The 20,946-nt window shown below is 34.9% G+C and overlaps 1 protein-coding gene across 1 annotated transcript in view; it reads left to right on the plus strand.

Annotated features, from left to right (window-relative positions):
- The window catches only part of LOC148945976 (carboxypeptidase D-like), a 67,722-nt gene that overhangs the window by 23,472 nt on the left and 23,304 nt on the right, over positions 1-20,946 (plus strand). The window contains exons 7-11 of the mRNA XM_089097879.1: positions 7,405-7,669; positions 9,192-9,402; positions 12,032-12,197; positions 15,086-15,320; positions 17,090-17,198. Coding sequence (XP_088954005.1) covers positions 7,405-7,669; positions 9,192-9,402; positions 12,032-12,197; positions 15,086-15,320; positions 17,090-17,198 — 986 coding nt within the window. The remainder of the gene's footprint in view (positions 1-7,404; positions 7,670-9,191; positions 9,403-12,031; positions 12,198-15,085; positions 15,321-17,089; positions 17,199-20,946) is intronic.

Consider the following 20,946-nt stretch of genomic DNA (forward strand, 5'->3'; position numbering starts at 1 on the left):
AACTTTTATCATTGAAATTAATCGAAATAATAGTTACCACTCCTGAATCAGGTTCAAATGGTGTTTCTTCCTCACTTGACAGTTTTTTTTGTTTTTTTTTTGCGTTTTTAAATTTTCAAGTATTATTGTCTAGAGTTCGTTTTTTGCTAGGTTGCCCAGGGGCAACCATGGTATCGTTAAATTTCCAAAAATGCTTTGGGAAAGAGATCCCTTAAGGCAGTGGTTTCAAAACTTTTTTATCACAGCTCCAAAAAAATATTTCTTCAGCTGGCACCTCCTTTTCATTTTAGAAAATAATACAAACACATAAGTTTTTGGTAAAAGACCATATATATCAAGACAAACTTAATTTATTAAGAGAAGACGAAAAACAATCTTATATTATTATCTTTCAGTGAAATGGGTTGTGCTTGCCTATTAGCGCAAAGTTTATAAAATATTGATGCCAATGATGAAATAGCTAAAAAAAAAAAAAAAAAAAAAATAAAAATAAAAAAAAAAAAAAAAAAAAATGATGAAATAACTATTTGAAGCTCCTTTTCTACTGCCACATGAACACGAAATTTCGATTTCATTTCAGCTAATGCTCAAAAAATGTTTCGCTTAAGTGAGATGTGGCGAACAATTGCACCATTTTTAAAGCTTCATTTGTCAAAATATAATACTCAGTTTTAATATCTTGCCAAAATTGTATTAGAAATACATCTGAAATTTCTGTTTTTAAGAAGTATCACAAGATAATTCGATCAAGTTTTTTTTCTCATTACTTGGTGATTCAAATTCGTCAAATTTTCGTCGATAAACAGATTCTGTATCCACACATACACTGTAAAATTAATTCAAGAAATCATCCAAGTATTCAACAAATAGATTTGGGCGCATAAATTTAAACGTTGAAATGTGTCCACCTTATTCTTTTCCAAATTCGTCTTCCATAGCTCCAATTTTTTGTGAATGCTTTCGATTTATCTGTTCGAATCAACAGATGCATTTATGGCGTTGATTCTTCAAAACACTTATTTTTCCAAAAATTTCGACCAAAGATATAACTTTAATAATAAAATTGCATCCCTAAATATGGTATTTGGGTCTTCATTGTGATTTTTTTGGAGGTAAATCGCAATTTGTGTCTTTGAGTTCATGTACCCTCTGTTAATAATCTGTCCTAACAAACCTGATAAAAATGATATTTATTTCGCAGTTGTTGAAAAATTAAGTGAAATATTATTGCTTTCAAGATCCAAAATACATTTTATTCAGTTCCGGGGGAGGGGGTAGTATTTTTTTTACAGTTAAAGTGTGGGTCATATTATGGTCACACAAAAACATAATTTCGTAAGTATCACATGTTTTTCTGAACACATTTTTTATTATTCCAAAATTTCAAACTTTTCGAAAAATATGTAGTCATCATCTGAGGTCATATTAAAAAGGTGTCTCAGTGCAACTAAATAACAGGACCCATAAAATGTACAAATATTATTCCTAAAAGTTATGGTTTAGTGTTTAAAAGTATTTGTTTTTTATTTACCTATTACTATAAAACAATATTTTACTCACAAAAGTTAAAAAAAAAACTATTTCCATTGTAATTCTTTGTTATCAAGAAATATCTCCGGCGAGGGGGATAAACGACTCCGAGACTTTTCCGGACGAAACGTTGATTTTATTCATTATGCTAGACTTAATATTATGTTAATAAAAACAGAGTTTGCATCATTTTCTTGGTAAATAGAATTTTATTTTTCATAACTTAAAATCGATTATTAAGTGTCTTAAAATACTTGGCGTTACTGTGTGATTGTAATTTCATTATTTTTATTTTTTCATTGTAATTCTACCTAAATTGCGCCTCCCCCTAGACTAATCCGCATGTCGCAGCTTCGAAAAAACTTCTAAAAGACAGATCGATTAAACTTTTGCTTGGTATTAACTTCTGTGGATATTGTTACCTCACCTTGTAATTATTTACAGAAAATTCATCTTTTTTGGCTTGCTTGGCCTGTGCAGACTAGGTTAGGATTTTTTTTTTTTGCCTTTTTTTATGAGAAAGTATAGATTAGTCCATATCAATTAAGGTTATGATAATGAACAAACAACCTAATTTATTTTATTACCGCTTTTTTCTTTGTAGTCATCATAAAATAATATTTATATTGTTGAAAACTATTGTACCAAGCCAAATTAAATGTAGTTTTTTTTTCAAAAACCCGTACAACTAAGACACTTGGTAAGAACAAACCACGGCCCATAGTAACCGGAAAAAAAATTGAAAGAAATTGACAGGTGAAAAAAAGGGCCATTTAAAGCAGATTCAGAAATGGTATCTATAGTTTCGATTAATCTTAAAGGTAAAAGTTCATTGCGAAAACAAATTTCGCAATGAGAAATTTGTGGGCCGTGGTTTGAGAACAAACCACGGGCCATAGTAACCGAAAAAAAATTGAAAGAAATTGCCAAGTGAAAAAAAATGGCCATTTAAAGCTGATTCAGAAATGTTATCTATAGTTTCGATTAATCTTAAAGGTAAAAGTTCATTGCGAAAACAGATTTATAAAAATTGTTAAAACAGCCAGAAACCCTCAAAATAGTTTCGGATCGAGATGAAAAGTTCACCGTTGGAATCGCCATTGTCGATAACCCCATATAAGGAAGTTACAGCCCCCTTCCCCCTTGAACATCAAGAAAAATCTCTTTTTTTGCGTGGGCAGCACTGGTGTGTCCCTTTTTTTCGTCGCCGCTAACGGGGTACTTCAACATTTTTAGAGAGAGCTGTTTAAAGCCTCAGTTGAAAGGAAATTATTATATGTAGAACCTGTTGCAAATATTAAATAAGGCTAAGGGACGCTATAGATAAAATCTTATAAGTAGAACACCGCGGTTTAACGAAAGTGGGATGATTATTTGACCAAATTTTAATGCCTGTTGAATTATCAAAACCTTTTATTGCGTTTAACTCGGTAGATAGAAAAGCTTCGACATTGATTTCATCCTTGTGCGGCCCAGAAGTGTGTCAAACTAGTCAAAGTGATAATCTATATGAAAGTATTGTTGCCGCTTCTAAAGAATGAAGCAAGTTTAGTTGCTGCTTTGTTGTTGAGGTAGAAGTATAGTAGGGATGTGTCTGTCACCATTTATGTTGATATTTTTGCGTATGTTGTCGCGTCGAGGGTACCCTAAGTTTGTACGAGAGCATGGTAGTATGTATGAAGGTCATTCTCTCGTATTTGGATTTTGCCAATGATTTAGGTATTCTAGCCAAAAATTTTGCTCAAGGTATTTTTGGAGGTTTTGAGGGTATATGAAGTGAGAGTGAATTTAAGAATTAGTTTCAAGAAAACTAGGTCGTTTAAACAAGAAGTAAGTAGGGGTTTTTGACATGCTACTAGGGAAAACTGACCAAGTATGTGGTCTTACTTACCTTGGTAGACGTAAGGAAGGTGGTTACAGTGAAGATGTTAAAAGTAGAATGGTATGGCATAGTTTTTCACAGTTGAAGCAAGCTGGAGGAATTAGAGGTTTGACTTTGAGAAAGAACATTGGAATGGTAGAAGCTGCCTTAGAAACAGTTTTTAGATATGGTTCTGGAACGGGGACGCGTTGAAAAGTTCAAAAAATAATTACTATCTGTCTTCCAGAGAATTGTCTAAAAAAAAATAGTTAGTTTCTCCTTTTTGAGAGCGTATGTGAAACGAAAACCTCATAAGGAATGTGGTTCGATCCCTTTGAGGAGACCGGTATTGAAAGAAAAGCTTAAGGGGTTCAGGCAATTATTTGCTGATGGAATGTCATTTTCTGAGAATATAGGCTACCAATAATTTGTTTTTTGGAAGCTCGCCCGGGGTTGAACTAAAAAATAAACGCTCTTGAATTGACTGGGAAGAAGTTATAAAGGAAAAATTAAAGGAAGTGCATAATTCATGGCAGGGCGGGTCTGGGGGTTGAGAAATTCTGAATTAACGGGGATAGAAGACGAATCTGCGCAGTTGTGTTGAAGGCTTTATGGGGTTGGGAGGTATTAGTAGTGCTTAGTTTAACTATATTGTTCCTTTTCCCCTAACTCCTTGGTCAGTCTAGGGTACCTCCATATGTTCAAGTCATTCCTTGCTTAGTTATTTCCGTGACTTAGATTAGCTTGTATGACTTTATTAACGTGGCATATTTCTTAAAAGTTATCAATGTTCTTTAGAATTGATAATATTTGAGAGAATCCACTGGAAGTTCCACAGATGGATAGATGGGGAGAGTTGTGTCGGTAAAAACAAAGATCAAACGAGACTGAACTGGATCTATGTTAGTGGAAAAATATGCTACGTGTGCTTTTGTAACATTGGACAGCAAATAAATACTGGAATGAACAAAAGAAAGTATTGATCCCACATCAGAATTATTATTCGCTTTTTTAGGTTTCAACCATCCTTACGGAATATAATCACACCATTCCTTTTTGACATGATATGCACCAGACCTCCTTATAATGATCAGTCTAATGCTTTTTCTTTAATAGCTGTCGAATGCGTTGGCGGTCGAACTTTTCAATCCTCTTCCTCCCTAGTCTATTTATTTAAGCCGTCTCCGCATCGCTTCGTTTGTGACGGTGTAATTAACAGTTACCGTGCGCCATTTTGAACGTGACAATTTTGCGTTCGTTTTTGGTCTTTGAAGCCCAAATTATACGAACGTGCAGAATATACAACCGGATTGTTGAAGAGACGAAGTTGTAACTGGTTTGAAAGGTAACCCCAATTCCAAACTTTTCATAGTCTCTTGAAATTAGAGAATATTTTTTTATTCAACAAACTCCACTCTCATTCAAAGTCAACAAACTTCACAATCAGGTTCTGGTCATTTCGTTATCAGGTTCACAGTCATTTCATTTGCTTATTAAGTAAGTTCAGTCCATTTTTTGTCAATTTGGCCTTATTTTTGGTGTAAAAATCCAGTTTACGTTGTTAATTTCTTTTGATTTCCTTCCATGATTCTTATGACGTTTAACTTTGTATTTCTTCTTATTTTTTCTGTAGATAATTTGTATTTATTTTCTTATTAAATTTCATTCAAATCAGTCTGTAAATTTTGCCGAATAAGACATGAAGTGCTTAGTTGATAGAGCAGTATAATGGCTTCGATCTCAGCTTTGTTTAAAAAATAAAGTAATCAAAGATTTGTAAGCTCAACTTTACTTCACTCTAACCAGGCTCTAAATTTACAGCAATTCAATAGGCAGTGGCGTAAATACTGCAGCAAATGTAAATGTCCCAGTTTTGGCTATATAAAAAAAAAGAGGAAAAGGGCTTTTCAGGTGCTGTGTACTTTCTAATTATTTAATTTTGTTTTCACGGAAATATGGCTAGATAATAGCCAATAGAAAGTCGTCTTCTGTTCTTTTTTTTTTTTTTTTTTTTTTTTTTTTTTTTTTTTTTTTTTGCAAAAACAAAGAATCTAGGAAATTGAATAGAAGGTTGACCTAATGCTTAAATATGAGCTTAAGCAGAATTAATTATCGCCAATGCCACTGACAGAACAGGGTTGCCTGGCAGAAATATAAAATCAAAACAAGCTTAAATTAAGCTTAACTTGTAAGACATCACAATCTGGATCTTAAGCCAAGTAAAGAACTCAGATTTTTAATAATGCGCAAAATTAGCAGAAAAAAAGTAAAACAAAGTAAAAATAAAAAGGTGGCTAAAATTTAAAAACAAGTTTTGAACAAGATAAGCACAGTTAGTCCTTTTATGTCAGTTTTTATTGTTAACTTTAGGATTTTGGTGGGTAGTGTTTGATGGTGTCACATACTTCTTGGTGATGAGCTTGAAACTTCTCTCTTATCAGTTTCCAGTACTTTTTGGCCGAAGATTATAAAATTTATTTTACTGTATTTATTATATCAAACTGATATGTTTACTGTGTTAAAGTATATTTAGTTTGATCACCAAAAATTGCATCCAGTTTCGTCTAAAAAAAAAAAATGGGGCAATAGCCAGCATTTTGCCGCAAGAGGATTTACATATATCAAAATTGTCAGACTGGAATTGGACGGGATTTTTGCTTACATTCTGTCTTAAAATATAAAATTAAAAAATAGAACCTCATCACTGCATAAAGCCGCCTTAGGCTAACACTTCAATGCAAAACTGTGTTAAATATTTCGTCATATTGACCTCGACGGCTACCGTTTTTTGAGCGGCTTGTGACAGGCAGGCTTGAACCGTCAGTTCCTTGGGTTTTCAGATATGGCTACATCCAATCTTATTCCTGCCTGTTCCTGCTTATAAACAGGGACATCTATTTTGTCATTGTCAATTCTATGTTTTTTCCAATCAATCTACAATGTTAAAATAAGGGTTGACCAAGAAATTTCGTTTATACTGAGTCGGTCTTTGTGACTGAGACTCCTATGTTGACTTGAAAAGCAAGAATCTTTTTGGTCACGCCTAAGACTTTATAAGTATCAACATAAGTTACGTGTAAAAGCGCGTCAACATTTGGCGTTTTCTGAAAAACTGGGCCGGAAACCTGGGAGAACTGGCCAGTTGATAAATGCCTTCCTCAGGGGCGTGATTTGCTGTGAGGCAGGGGGCAATTGCCCCTCCCAGATCTTGGTTTGCCCCCCCCCCCCCCCCAGTACCCAGTTTGCCCACCAGCTGAAATTTAGTTTCTTCAAAAATCTTGTCAAAACTAAGATAAGCCTGCAAAATTCAATCATCCACAGAAACTGGTCAATCTTTACCTTTATGGTACTATATGGCTCGTTTTTTTTTTTTTTTTTTTTTTTTTTTTGTTTTTTTTTTTTTTTTTTTTTTGCTTGATTTCGGAATGGTGGCTGCGAGGTAGGAGGGCAATTGCCCCTCCCAAACCTTGGTTTGCCCCCCCCCCAGAACCCAATTTGCCCCCCAGCGGGAATTTAATTTCTTCAAAAATCTTCTCAAAACTAAGAGAAGCTTGCAAAATTCAAGCATCCACAGAAACTGGTCAATCTTTACTTTTATGGTACTATATGGCTCAATTTTTTTGGCTTGATTTGGGAAAAGAGGCTTCAACTTTGCCCCCCCCCCTCCTAAAGGATTTTGATTAAATTATGCCACTGGCCTTGATGGGGTGTTACATGAACCACCCTCTGTGGATGCATCTTAATTGGTTTACTTTCCTATATTTTTGGCCTAGTTTTCCAGAAACAGCCAGATGTAGACGCGCTCTAAGGAAGGTGGGCTAGACTAGTCAATGCGCAATAGCTCGTTAAAGGCGCTTATATTAGATTACCTTATCACATTTGCACTCAAATACAACATTTTTGTTTTATTTTTTTTCTTATCTTATCTTCTTGTAATATGTCCTTAAACTTTTAGTCAGAGTTAAATGAGCAATGCTGCGTCTATCGCTTTTACATTTTGTTTTGCTTTTCAGATACCTATCTTCAACTGAGAAAGTAACTGTAGTTGAAGACGGGAAAACATCATTGAATTTTACACTGAAAGCTGAAAATCTTGAAGAGTGGAGCAAAGAAATGGATTTTGGCCTCAACGAAAATGTGGCTACAAATCAATATTCAACAAACAGCGAAGTGAACGAAGCTCTTGCTCAAATTGAGAATGAGGTGCCAGATATTGCTGAATTTCAATCAGGTAGTGATTGGAGTACCCAGATTCGACCTCTCAAACTTGGTGTTGAGGTAAGTCTTTTTAATAACATCATCAGTGATGCCTACCATAAAGGCTATAATTCAGGATGTCATTTAAGCCAAACTTTTGTTCGTTCAAAAATGTTAAATTTGGGCTTAATTTTGTTTTTACAATAATTTTAGATCAGATTCAGTGTCCTCGATTGCTTTTGATAATGTTTTCAGTTACTGTTTGATAGTATATATTTAAGTCCTATTTATAGTATTGCCTCTTTAGTGGAACTTTAGTTTATATAATTGTAGATCGTTATGGATCTTGGTAATACTTTACAAGCTTGCTCCTATCGCTCATGTGTTTTTCAAATTGACTCTAAAATAAACCCTTCGTATGCCAATCTGACCTAGTCCCTTTATTATTCTTAAGATTTTGGTGCAAACACTTACTTGGCTCTTGTTATGTTCTCACGGATCTTCTCTAAAAACAAGGATCAATGCCAAAAATTGGTCTCCTAAAACAAGACTAAAACTTAGTTTAAAATAGAAACGCGCTTACTTTACGAAAATTTTTTGGAAATAGGAAAAATTTTACATTTATATTCCATTTTATTTGAAAGGGATTCTTAAAAGCCCCTCCCTGTTCCTCTACATAGGTACGAGTATGTCTATTTTGAAAAGGTACGAACAAGAAGTAGCATTGTGAGGGTTGTTTAAAGTTTGCACTATTTGCATACCTCTACGAAAGAAAGAAATGAATGAAGTTTTTTTTTTTTTTTTTTTTTTTTTTTTTTTTTTTTTAGGTTTCAAAAATTTGCAAAAGTAACCTTACAAAAAGATCTTTATGCTTAGGCAAAGAAACTAAAGAAGTGAAAATGGGTTTTTGTTTCAATAGGACATTAAATACATGTTCTACTTCTCACCTCTCTTATACTTTCTCTATAATTTTGTCACGTAAAGAATCAAATGGGTACATTATCTTGGTATGTCTGAGGTGTTGCACATAAAAGGTTCAATTATTTATGGAATGTTTTTCTATGTGATATATTTAAAGTTTAAACATTATTTTGTACCCATCAAGTAACGATGAAAGTCTTTTTTTTCATTTTTTTGTAAGATGTAACACAATGAATGTTTGGAAAACTAGTTTATGACAATATTTGAAGGGATATGACAATGTTTCAGGGAATGAGGTAACGGAGTCGCTCAAATACCCCACAGAAGTAACTTTTCAAAAGACACGTGTATTATTTAATCTGAGAGAGGTGATAATTGAAGAGGTGAGAAACCGATAATTGAAAATTATCGGTTTGAATGTGGGGAGGGGGGTAAAACTTGTAAAGGGCGAACCATGACCCATAATCACAAAAAGAAAATGCGTCTAAAAGAAAACTGGCAAGTGAGAAAAATTGCCATTTATAGTTGATTCAGGAATGGTAACCATTATCTAAATTAGTATTAATAGTAAAATATTATTTTGCAAATTCATCAAAGAACTGAATGGGGAAAATTGCCTTAAAAGTATTGTCATATGCCAGTTATGCCTGTGGTCAAGACGTAATTATAACTTTTATTTCAGGCTCCCGGAAGGAGGAAACCACAAATCTTATTAGCTGGTGGAGTTTATGCAAGTGAGCCTGTTGGGAGAGAGCTCATAGTTCGGCTTGGGAGACATCTAGCGGCTGGCTATAAGAACAATGATACTAGAATTTGGTCAATATTGACTAATTCAGATATTCATCTTCTTCCAATTGTTGATGATGAAGGATTCAAAGTTTCAGGGTCTAAGGGTAATTACTTAGCTTTGTTTAATGTCTCTTATTTTAATCTTTTTTGGTAGATCACCTATAAAGAATTGCGCGGAAAGTTGTACAAGGATACTTATTCCAATCCTTTTTTACACTTTCTTTGACAAGCCACTGTCTAGGAATATATGGCACTGAGACACGAAATCTTTTTAATATTGGTTTCTTTGTGGGGGAAGTATAATAATGTAAATTGTCAGAATGCATCATATCGCGCACCATATTTGGATAAATGTCACAATCTGTAGAAACCTCAAATATTCGGTGTCTATACAGAAAAAGAATTTGGCTATATATGAAGCTTTTTAGGAAAAATGCTTTAATCAGAATTGATATGCGTTTGTGGGTCGAAATTAAAGTTAATTTTCTCCTAATTACGAAAATGTTAGTCCCCTAATTTCACCTTAGAGCGGAAACGATTTTGAAACAGTTTTTCAAATAAACCCTACTTCTTCTTCTGTGAGGGTACCAAATATGATTTCTAACGTTTTATAGGTAAGATTTTAATGCCTAGAACTTACGAGCTATTTTTACCCTAAAAGTCCAAGCCTACGTGAAAGGTGTTTCCAATTAACCCGTTAAGGCCTAGGAAAAAAATGTCAGAGATTCTAGTTATTATTTTGACCAGTTTCTTTTTATCGCACAAATAAGCCAAAAATGCATTTACAGATCTTTCCTGTTTCCGAGATACATGCTGTCCTATTTATAGGACAGTGGTCTCTTGTAGCATCAAAATGTACACGATTACATCAAACATGTTCTTATTGCCAAAGATTTAATTAAGCGCAATACAAAACGAAAACAAACGAAAACTTAGTGCTGTAAGACGCAGAATAGCCTGTACATTGGGTGACGTCACTTTTCTCACAGTAGCTCAGTGGCTTTTTCTTGCAGTTTTTGCCTTGGCATCGTCGCTGCTTTTCGCGCTTCACTAGGAAATGTCCTATTCTATCATATTGCATGCTGATTGGTGGTGCGGAAACTGGTCTTCTTTCTAACACTGAAGGCCTTGGTTCCCCTCTTCCGTAATTGGTTTTCAGAAGGGATCGTGTGACCTTCCGTTTTAAATCTACAAGAGTCATTTCCTTTTACCACCATATTGAATAATATGCAAACATTGACGACAGCCATGTCTAACAGGCGCACAAACAGAGCCCAATACCATTTCTATTTTTCTAATAGACACAGCATACTTGCTGGCAAGCCATTTATGTAAATCAACTTCTCCCATGCACTGGTTGTATTGCTTGAGCGGATGTGGCTGCTGTACTGCCGTCTTTCCTATCTGTCCCTTCACTCTTCGTTAAACCGGTCTTAGTGGATTTAGGCTGAGATGTTTGGAATCCAACAGAGACAATGTTGTTATCCCGCCACTTTACGACCAATATATCGTTGGCTGCATCAAACCGATAACCATACGCTCTATGTTTCTCCTTCTTAAAATTCTTGTTGGAAGGGATACGGCATCTTGCTAATCGGTTTTTTCTAACTGTCCCATTCACTTGAAATCCACCTCCTTTCAGATAACACAAAAACTTATGACTTTAGAAATTATCAAAATATGCTTCGTGGCTGTTGCCATCTTCAACAATCTCCAGAAGTCGTTTCACGGTTCGAGACCCTAAGCCTTCTTTAGCAACGTGAGATGGGGTAGTACGCTCCTTCCCCGAATAAAGGTAAAGTTGAATGCAGTAGCCATTAGGACCCACTGATAAAAGAATTTAGTAAGACTATTCGCCAGCACAATCATCCCTTCATTTTTGATGAAGCAGATGGAGATAGTCTCAATTTCTTTGAAAAATTAGTCTGCATTTTGACTGCAGAATGTTTACCATGTAGTTTCAAGTTTTGTTGACTTAAACACAATTTGCAGTTCTAATTGAAAATTTCTGGTTCTTTATCTATTGATTTTTTTGTATTACTCAGTGTTTATTGTTTTTAAAGATTTTTAATTTTGAACATGCAAGATTTTGTCATTGTCTAATCATTCGCTTCTCTTCTTGTCTTTTCAAAAAAAAAAAAATTAAAAAACCGACAATTTATTATTCGGGCTAATAAACTGCTAGAGCTTCGAATTTGTAGAAGTGGGCTAATAAACTTTAATGAGTAACGAACAGTTGTTAATGAATGCTTGCCGAAGCTTAACATATTTTGCAGGGTATATACAAACATTGGTTCATTATATTTGCTAATTTTAAAAGTCTTGCTTTGTAAAAAATTGACTAGTAGTTTCTCTCTTGCTTCAGGTTCTTGAACCCGAGATTTGAATTCGACCCTTCGGGGCTTCTGATATCAATTTTTGAAAATAGATATTTTATCTTTTTTTTACTTCGTAATTACAGTCACCAATAATGTCAGACTATCGATCAGTGTCGTACGGGTCTGAAGCCTGGGTATATAGATGCTATGGAAGCACATATTCAAAGTTGAAACACGCCATAATTTAAAAGAAACCTGGGGGGCCAACTGACGACGATCAAGAGCCCACTTGTGGCCCATGGTCCACACATTAGACCTGTTGGACTTATTGAGCTCTGTAATCTCCTCTCTTTATTTTTTTTTTTTTATTTCCTTTTTATGTCTGTTCAAATTAAGCTGCATTATTATTTTACAGATTCTGATTGCAAACATTCAGACGATTTTGACCAATCATCTGAGATTGGCTCTCATTTTTCTCGCTTCATGCCAGAGAATAAAGTTATCCATGCCACACAGGATTTTATGAGACACTTTCATATAGATTTGGGGCTCTCCATTGAAGCTGGAGGTCTTTACATGAGGTTGGTATGAGCTAATAGTTGCACTTTTTTAATTATTACAAAAGAAGGAAAACAGTCAAAAATGCAAGTTTTCTAGAGTTATTAGTGTAATTAATTTGAATGCTTGTGCTAAAAACTACTAGCCCACCAAAAAAACTACTAGGTTTGATTCTATCCATTACATGAAGCATCAGCAACCCATCATTAAGAAAACGAAAAGAAAAGGAAACGCGGAAAGGAGGACCAAATACCGCTGCATAAAAGAAAGAAAAGAAGAAGACTTTAAAATATGTATTAGAAAAGGATTTTGTATATTTTCAATATTATAATCTATTTTTGAATAATAAAAAAAAATAAATAAATAAAAACTACTAGCCAGAAACGCTTTTCACTGGAGGTGTGTATTCGTTCTTTAAGCCTAGCTCATAGATTTTATGGCCGGGTATCTTTACTTCGAATAATTGGTAAACCAGGAAGTGAAAACCGCAAAAAAGAAAAGCCAAATATCCTCTCTCATTCTCCCCAAAAATTTCTTTTCGGACCCATCTCACTTGTTACTGCCGAGTTTAAGCTTCGAGCATTATGAGATCAGCATTTCAGGGATAAAATGGGTCCAAAAATTGAAATGTCTGGAACCTAAACCTTAGGAATCGCATTTGTTCGTGTTGAATATCGTTACAAACAAAGAAAAAATGAGTTAGAGATATTGAGACATCTTTAGTCTCAGATGTGTCTCGTTTACATGCTTTTCATACGTATATAAATATATAAATATAAATATATAAATATCCTTCTGCAAATGCAGCCAGGGGCTTTATAATACGATAATTTCTCTTTGGAAAGATGTGTTTTGGTTCGGTATCACTTTTTACTGCGGAATTTAAACTTCAGATATTGTGAGACCAGGATTTTCAGGGATAAAATCGTTCTAAGGATTGAAATGTCTAAAGTCTAAACTATAAAAATCACATTTGTGCTTGTTGAATATCGTTACTCAAAAGACAAATAAAAAAAATGAACTAAAGAATGAAAGGAAAAAATTAAGTATCTCGGTTGCCCTACTTCTCATAAAGTAAATATCAATCCGCAAATGCAACCGGGAGTTTTATAACACGGTAAATTCTCTTTGGAAATATCCCTGTGCAATATCCGACATTGCACAATATCGGCGATATCTTCGGTCGATTTGGTCAATAGCTTTGGAATAGACAATATATTTGTATTTGGAAGTTGCTCAGTATCAGTACAACAGTACAATGTCAGTACACACACTATTCAAGCAAAGACAATAAGCAGCCTGGAGATAATTGTATCACTTATCTGACAAAAGCTGCTTGTTGTCTTCCTTCTTAAACAGATTTGCCTTTGTAGATGAAAGCTCTTTGCACCTAAAGAGAACTTGGCATAGGCCCATGTTGACAAACCAAACCAGCAATAGAGGCATAGACACTTGAAAAAAATTCTGGACCACTGATGCTACGTTTTAAAAGGGATATTGCCAAATAATAGTAAAAAATTAGCCTTCCATTCATTTCATTTAAATTTTTATCATTTCATTTAAGTTAGCATGTTCATTTAAATTTCTGGGTCCCATATAGTTAATTATGAAATTTGAGACCATATTTCTTGGAAATTTAAAATTTAATTCTTAGTCTCTTCTCGATGTTATTAGTTTGAATATTTGTCTAGTCCCAACTTTCCAGTTTGAGGGTTGTATTAATTATTAAACACCAGATCGGGGGCCGAGCACAAACTTGACGTCGAGATATATCAGAGTTTGGATTTTGTTTTTAGTTTTTTATTTAATTGCATTATATTTCATTACAATTTAATAGCGCAGCCATCTTACTGCTGTGTAATATTGGAAACCTTGCTATTTTATGTCTATATCTTCCACCGTGTCTCTTAAAATATCTATTATTGACCCTATAAAGATCACTGGACTCGGTACTCTGCTTATGTTTGCTATTTTAATACACCTAGTTTGCTGAGGAATAACACCAGTGCAGGAACATCGGTTGTTAATTGTTTTTCTCCTTACACATCTTCTTTGCTTGACCTACTTTCTCTTTCTTTATGCCACACATGCTCTATCCTTTATCGACAATAAGGCGACTGTGGTTATACCAGTGAAAATTATAATTGGAAAATCTTTTTTCCTACCCATTGAATATATCCTTTATAACAACAGTGTATTTCTTGCTATTTAGAAAAAACCTGCTCTTGTGTCATGCTCATGTCTTCATCCACGTCTCAAATGAACACAAACAGTTGAAATGTGAAATACTGTCCAGCAATTCAACCATTGGAATTGAAAAATGGCGAAACTTGCTTGCACTTTTCGCCATTTGGTTTTCAATGTTTTCACCCATATTTGAAACACAGTTGGAAATATTGTTCGCACCCGACACTGCATGACTAAATTGTATTGACTTTTCTGAGTAAAGTTCCTCGGCTATCTCTAACAAACATTCCATAACTGGTTTACCACTATTTACCACTTTGTAAAAATCTACTTTTATTAAAAAAAAAATACCAAAAAAGTAGTTTGTTACTTTGATCAATTAAAAAAAAAAAAAATAAAATAAAATATTGTTAACAATTGTACTAACATTTGTATTTGGGCATGCTAACAGAGAGATTTGTAATAATTGCTGGTAAATTCTGTAAGAATTTGAAACACTATTCGAGATTATTATTGACAGCTAACAAGAATGTTGTATTTTGCAAGCAGAATTTGACAAAAATTAGTTTTTCAAATTTATTAAGGGCTTGATCATATAACTGCACTTTTCGGGCTACATCTGGCAGTTGAGTCGTCAATTCGAGCTGGAGTTTGTCTACCCTCATTGATTATGATACCAAAGCTTTGATATTTAATATACTTGAATTTACTTTTCTTTTTGCAGATATCCTTATGATGAACCAATGGACGTAGAGATAAGTCACTCTGATAGTGAATGTTTCCGAGAGCTATCTGAGCGATATGTTGGTTCTCATCCAACGATGAGTAAAATAGAAAGCCAATGTCCAAGTTCTGATGGAACTCTTCCTCTTACTGGAGTAATAAAAGGTTCTTCGCTATCCAATCCTCGCGTTGGCTCTATAATTGATTTTGGATACAACGCTCTTAGAGCTAAACTTGTAAGTTTATTATAAAAAGAAATTTTTAATTTATGGGGTAGATGGAACTGATCAGATAAAATTTCCTTGTGATTAATCAGTGCGTTTAGAAATAAGTCGCAATGACAGCAATTATTTCTGAGCCTACATACTTGACTAAGCCCTAAAGCTTTTTGCTCTTTATTATCAAACTACTCGATTTTATAGCATATAAAGTTTTGTACGAATTTGAATTTGCAATGCGTATTGTAGGTATTTGACATTTTGTCGAAAAAGTTGTGTTTCTATGCCGAGTCCTCAAAGGGAAAAAATGAGGATTCTTCATAGCCATTGATGGCGCATAGTCCGTCAAATCAAACGTTTCAGTTGCTAGGCCTTTTTTGTCTTACAGAAATGGGGAGCAAGCCTGTCGCCCAGCCTTGTGACAACAGGATTTGCCCCCAGGCCTGTTTTTCCAAGTAAAGAATCAGTCCACTGTGCTACCACTGAATTTCCGAGCCATCTAACGGGTGTTTATCTTATAGAATTTAAAGAGACATATATACTTCATAGAAGGCAGAGGAGACCAATCAACTTTATTTAAAGTCCTGTGTAGTGCGTCACTTCTGGTTCCATGGTGAGTAAAGTGGAAAACCAGTGTCAAAATTTCGATAGGATGTTTCCCCTTATTCAAATTAGTTAAATGGTCTATGCTATCCTCTCCTCACATTGGTTCTGTAATTGATTTTGGATGCAATGACCTTAAAGCTAAACTTGTAAATTTGTTATAAAACTAAAATTCTAGTTTAGAGCAAAGATATAATCGATTAGATGCAGTTTTCTTATGATGAACCAGTGGTTATAGAAATGATTTATACTGACGGCAAATGTTTCTGAGAGCCATCTAAGTGAGATGTTGCTGTTTAACCAACTGTGATTAAAGTGGAAAGCCCTTGTTAAAGTAGGGGTTGAACATCCTCTCAATTTATTGTTAAGATTCTTTGCTATCCACTCCTTGTTTTGATTCATGATTTATTTGGGCACCATACCCTCAGAGTTAAGTTATAAGTTTAAAATTAATCAGAAAGCTCGTTTAGGATAGGGCTGATTTGATACATCCTAATAGATCATATTATTGCCGCAATGGTATTTTCGATCTACTAAAAAATATGTATGTGATTAATATTATAAATAATTTTCTTGCAAGAATCATTATATATGTATATATATATATATATATATATATATATATATATATATATATATATATATATATATATATATATATATATATATATATATATATATATATATATATATATCCTTAATCCTTAGGGAATCCTTAGTCCGAGGGACACGGGTTCGTTCCCTGGCGTGGCCGGTTATTTGGTTTGGGACGGGGTCAGTGGAATGACTCTGTAAGCTCAGCCAGAGTCGACCCGGCTCTAAACAGGTGTCTGGAGAAATCTGGAGAAGGTAAGCAGGAAGGTTGTGCGAAAGCACAGGACGGCTGGCCCCCAACTTCTTGGATGAAGGGCCACGAAACGGAAATCAGCACCGCCGGTTTGGACCTTGAGGGTCTAGTGCCGTCATATTTACTTACTTCTACTACTACTACAACTCAACGGTAACACCCAGACAGGTAAACCCAATATAAACACAACTATTTATGTTTTTCTCTAGTTTTCTCTTCAATTACCCCTGCCTCTTTACAAAAATCTGTTCGTGGGTACAGACTAAGTTGGACTTGATATAATTGTTTTGCCGGGATCTTATTGGTAATAAACTATATTCCTGTACTTTTATTTCAGGTATCTGCTCACGTCAGCTGTTGCCTGTTTCCACCTGCTAAAGATCTACCTCATTTGTGGATGGATAACCTAGAAAGCCTAATGTCATTCTTAGATGCTGCAAACCAAGGTACTTAGTAATTAAATGAAGACTTTTAATTACTGATCAGTGAATTTAATGAAGTAATTAAATAAAGTTCCCAGGGATTTAAGGCAAACCTCCCAATGGGAAAATAGGTTTCAAGTCTGGCACGGATACAAGAGGTGTTTTGGGGGGGGGGAGGAGGGGGTGGGTTCTAAATCTGTAAACAAACGTAAAACAAACAAACTGTTCGAAAATGATAAAAAAAAGCTTAAAATTTCGAGATTTAAAAAAGAGGCACATGTTTATCCCCCCTTTTGTGCTCGCCTTTTTTAACAAGTTACTTCTCGTCTTTGTTTTCTTTTACTTGTATAAGGTTGTTCCTTTTTTATTGCTTCTAGCAGATAATTCATATTCTAGTTATAAGATTGTTTGTAAATCCAAAGCTTAGAATTAAAGTAAAAACAGGAAATTTCATAAAGTAAAGTGAAAAAAAAGGAAATTTTCGACGTAATACCTTAAATTAAGTTTTTTTTTTTTTTCCAAGGCTACACTACCTTTCTATGGCGAACAAATAAACGTTCAAATGGGAAGAAGTCCGCTTATTAGACAGCGAAAAAAGATACATAAGTCTGGATATCTCACCACAGATACAGCGATCGTCATCTGCAGAAATAATAAAGCATTAAAATTAAAACTAACATATTTATACAGAACAAAATAATGAATTAAGCCATTCAATATCATGAGTTGTATTTTTTCTTCTTTATGTTGCCTAAATGTAAGTTGAATTGCCTAAATTGCCCAAATATTGCCTAAAGAAGGAAACTAAATTGTTAATCAGAGGGATATTTAACTCCTTGGTTCTGGAGACGGCTCAACTTTGTTATCTTTAATTTAGTGGGGTTTCTATATACTGATACTGAAAAATTTTTGGAATCTGCAGGGTTCTTTCAAGGTATCTGAGAATTCCTAAAGTCTTCCCCGCCAGCTTGCGTTTTGGTGTAGATGTCGAAGATTGTTGAAATTTTTAGCTGCGGTCTGTATTCTGAATTTAGCCTGAAAAGCCCTTCTGCCTAGTCATGGTAACTCTTAGATGAGAGAATCGTCTATATATCCGTCACATAGTGTAGCATTCGAAATGGGTTGTTAAGATTTAATAAAAAAAATGAGTAAGAAATTTTGAATAGGACGGCAAGAATCAAGCAAAGGAAAGATCTACTTCCTTTATTGATATTGCAATAAAGATGCTCTGAAAAAGAGGTTGTGCCTTTCCATGATTCTTCAACATCAAGGAAATTCAGTTAAACACAAAAGAATATGCACAGGATAGCCAAAAGAGGGCCTGGTCATGATTAATCAATTCAAATATGAAACCAAATAATATATCCCCCTTACAAGAGATTAATTAAAAACACTTTTTCCACAAAATAAGTTTTTCAAAGAAAAGTAAAGAACTCCATTAAACAAAAAATGAGCAAAAATAAAATAAAATATTCTACCAAGCGTGAAACTACCACAAATCAGCATCAATAAATAAATAAAACTCAAAACGAACAGAAATTAAAATAAATAGCCGAGTCAAACTCAAAACGAGTAGAAATTAACATAAGTTGGGCTCAAAACCCCTATGCCCTCCCAAGGCCAGAAAAAAATTTGCACTTGAGGGGGATTATTACTCTCCACTCACTTTTGACTACTAAAAAGGGCAATTTCAATTTCCAATCAAATGAGCCCCTTTTGAAATTTCTACAACAACTTTCTATGTAAACCTTATATGCCCCCAGGGCATAACTTACAACCCGTGCACTGAGGGCTCTGATGGGATTATCATCCTAAAAGACCTAATTTCCAGAACTTTCAACTACGTTGAACAAAATGGATATCTCAAAATGTTGATTGGATGTGTTTGGGAAAATGGTGGGCGTGAGAGGGGCGTTCGCTATCCAATCACTCAACTATTAAAAAAGGCACTAGCCCTGTCAATTTCCAATTGAATGAGTCCTTTTGAAGTTTCTACGACAACGCTTGCAATAAAAACCTTATATGCCCCCAGGGCATAACTTATAACCCTTTCCCTGAGGGATGTGGGGGGGGGGGGGTTGTCGTCCTTAAAGACCTAATTTCCAAAACTTTCAACTACGTTGAATAAAAATGGCTATCTTAAAAATTGTGATTGGATGTGTTTGGGAAAAAGGTATACGTGAGAGGGGGGCTACTTGCCCTCAAATCACTTTTGTCTATTAAAAAAGGCACTATCCCTTTGAATTCTAAATCGAATGAGCCCTTTTTCAATAGTTTCCTTAACTTTGAACTGCGTGGGACAAAATGGCTATATCAAAATTTTTATTGGATGTGTTTGGGGAAATGGTGGGTGTTGAAGGGGCGTTAGTTACTTTCCAATCACTTTCTACTATTAAAAAGGTCACTAGCCATTCTGATTTTAAAGTGAATGAGCCCGTTTTGAATTTTTTTACGACAACTCGTTCTATAAAAACCTTATATGTCCACAGGGCATAACTTAAAACGCTTGCCCTGAGGGCTGGGGGGGGGGGGGGGTGTCATCCTCGAATACCTAATTTCCAGAAATAAAAACTACGTTGAATAAAATGGCTATCTCAAAATCTTGATTTGATGTGTTTGGGTAAAAGGTGGGTGTGAGAGGGGGGTTAGTTGCCCTCCAATCACTTTCGACTGTTGAAAAGGGCACTAGCCCTTTGAATTTCCAATCCAATGAGCCTTTTTTAAAGTTTGTACGACATCGCCTTCTAGAAAAACCTTACATGTCCCCAGGGCATAACTTACAACCCTTAACCTGAGGGTTGTGGGGGAGTGTCCTCCTCAAAAACATATTTTCTATCTGGAAATCAAATACGCTGAACAAAATGTCTATCTCGAAATTTTGATTGGATGTGTTTCGGGAAATGGTGGGCGTGGATGGGTTTTTAGTCGCCTTCAAATCACTCTTGAATGTTAAAAACGGCATAGGCAATACCAATTTCCAGTGAACTGAACCATTTTCAAAGTTTCTGCTACAATTCCTTCAATGCAAAGCGCCCTGGTTCAAAGGGAAAAAATAATAAATGATGCATTGTGCCAACATCGCTCTTATATGGCCCCAGGGCATAACTTAAAACCCGTGCCCGGAGAGTTGTGGGGGAGTGTCATCCTCAAAAATGTTTTTTCCATCAGCAAGTCCCCTCTGCGGAGCCACAGGGTAACCTTCACATTTGGAATGGAATTATTTGGGGGAATAAGGGGCGTGGGGGGGCTAATTGCCCTCCCATCGCTTTCAACTATCAAAAAGGGTGGTAGGCACTCTCACTTCAAATCGAATGAGCGAAGTTTTCGAAGTTCCTACAACTCCTTCGATACGAAGTGCCTTGGTATGGAAAAAGAACAACCACAAAAAATAAATAAATAATGCATTGTGCCAACATCCGTTCTTTACTTATTCAGTGCGATTGCGCTGCCTATGATATTCCGTTTTATCGAAATATAAGCGGACTGAAAAATAAAGATAATAATGAAAAAAAAGAAAGATGGCTCTATAGTACCAATCACGGTTCATCGCAGGGACATCACCAGTGTATTCAGTTTTGTCTGTTTTTATCTTTTGCTGTTTTGTGTATTTTAACATTTTTAAGATAAACTCATTTTTATTAACATTGCACAACATTTCGGGACGGAGGCTGGTTAAATTGATCATATAATCCACCATTCCCCTTAAACAAAAAGAAGTTTTTTATGGTGGTAATATGGAGAGTAAAAAATAGAGTACTTCCTGAAATTTAAG

This window comes from Artemia sp. Qi Xiang Cuo, chromosome 12 (genome assembly GCF_049724085.1).
Source record: "Artemia sp. Qi Xiang Cuo chromosome 12, ASM4972408v1, whole genome shotgun sequence".
Classification (NCBI taxonomy): Eukaryota; Metazoa; Arthropoda; class Branchiopoda; order Anostraca; family Artemiidae; genus Artemia; species Artemia sp. Qi Xiang Cuo.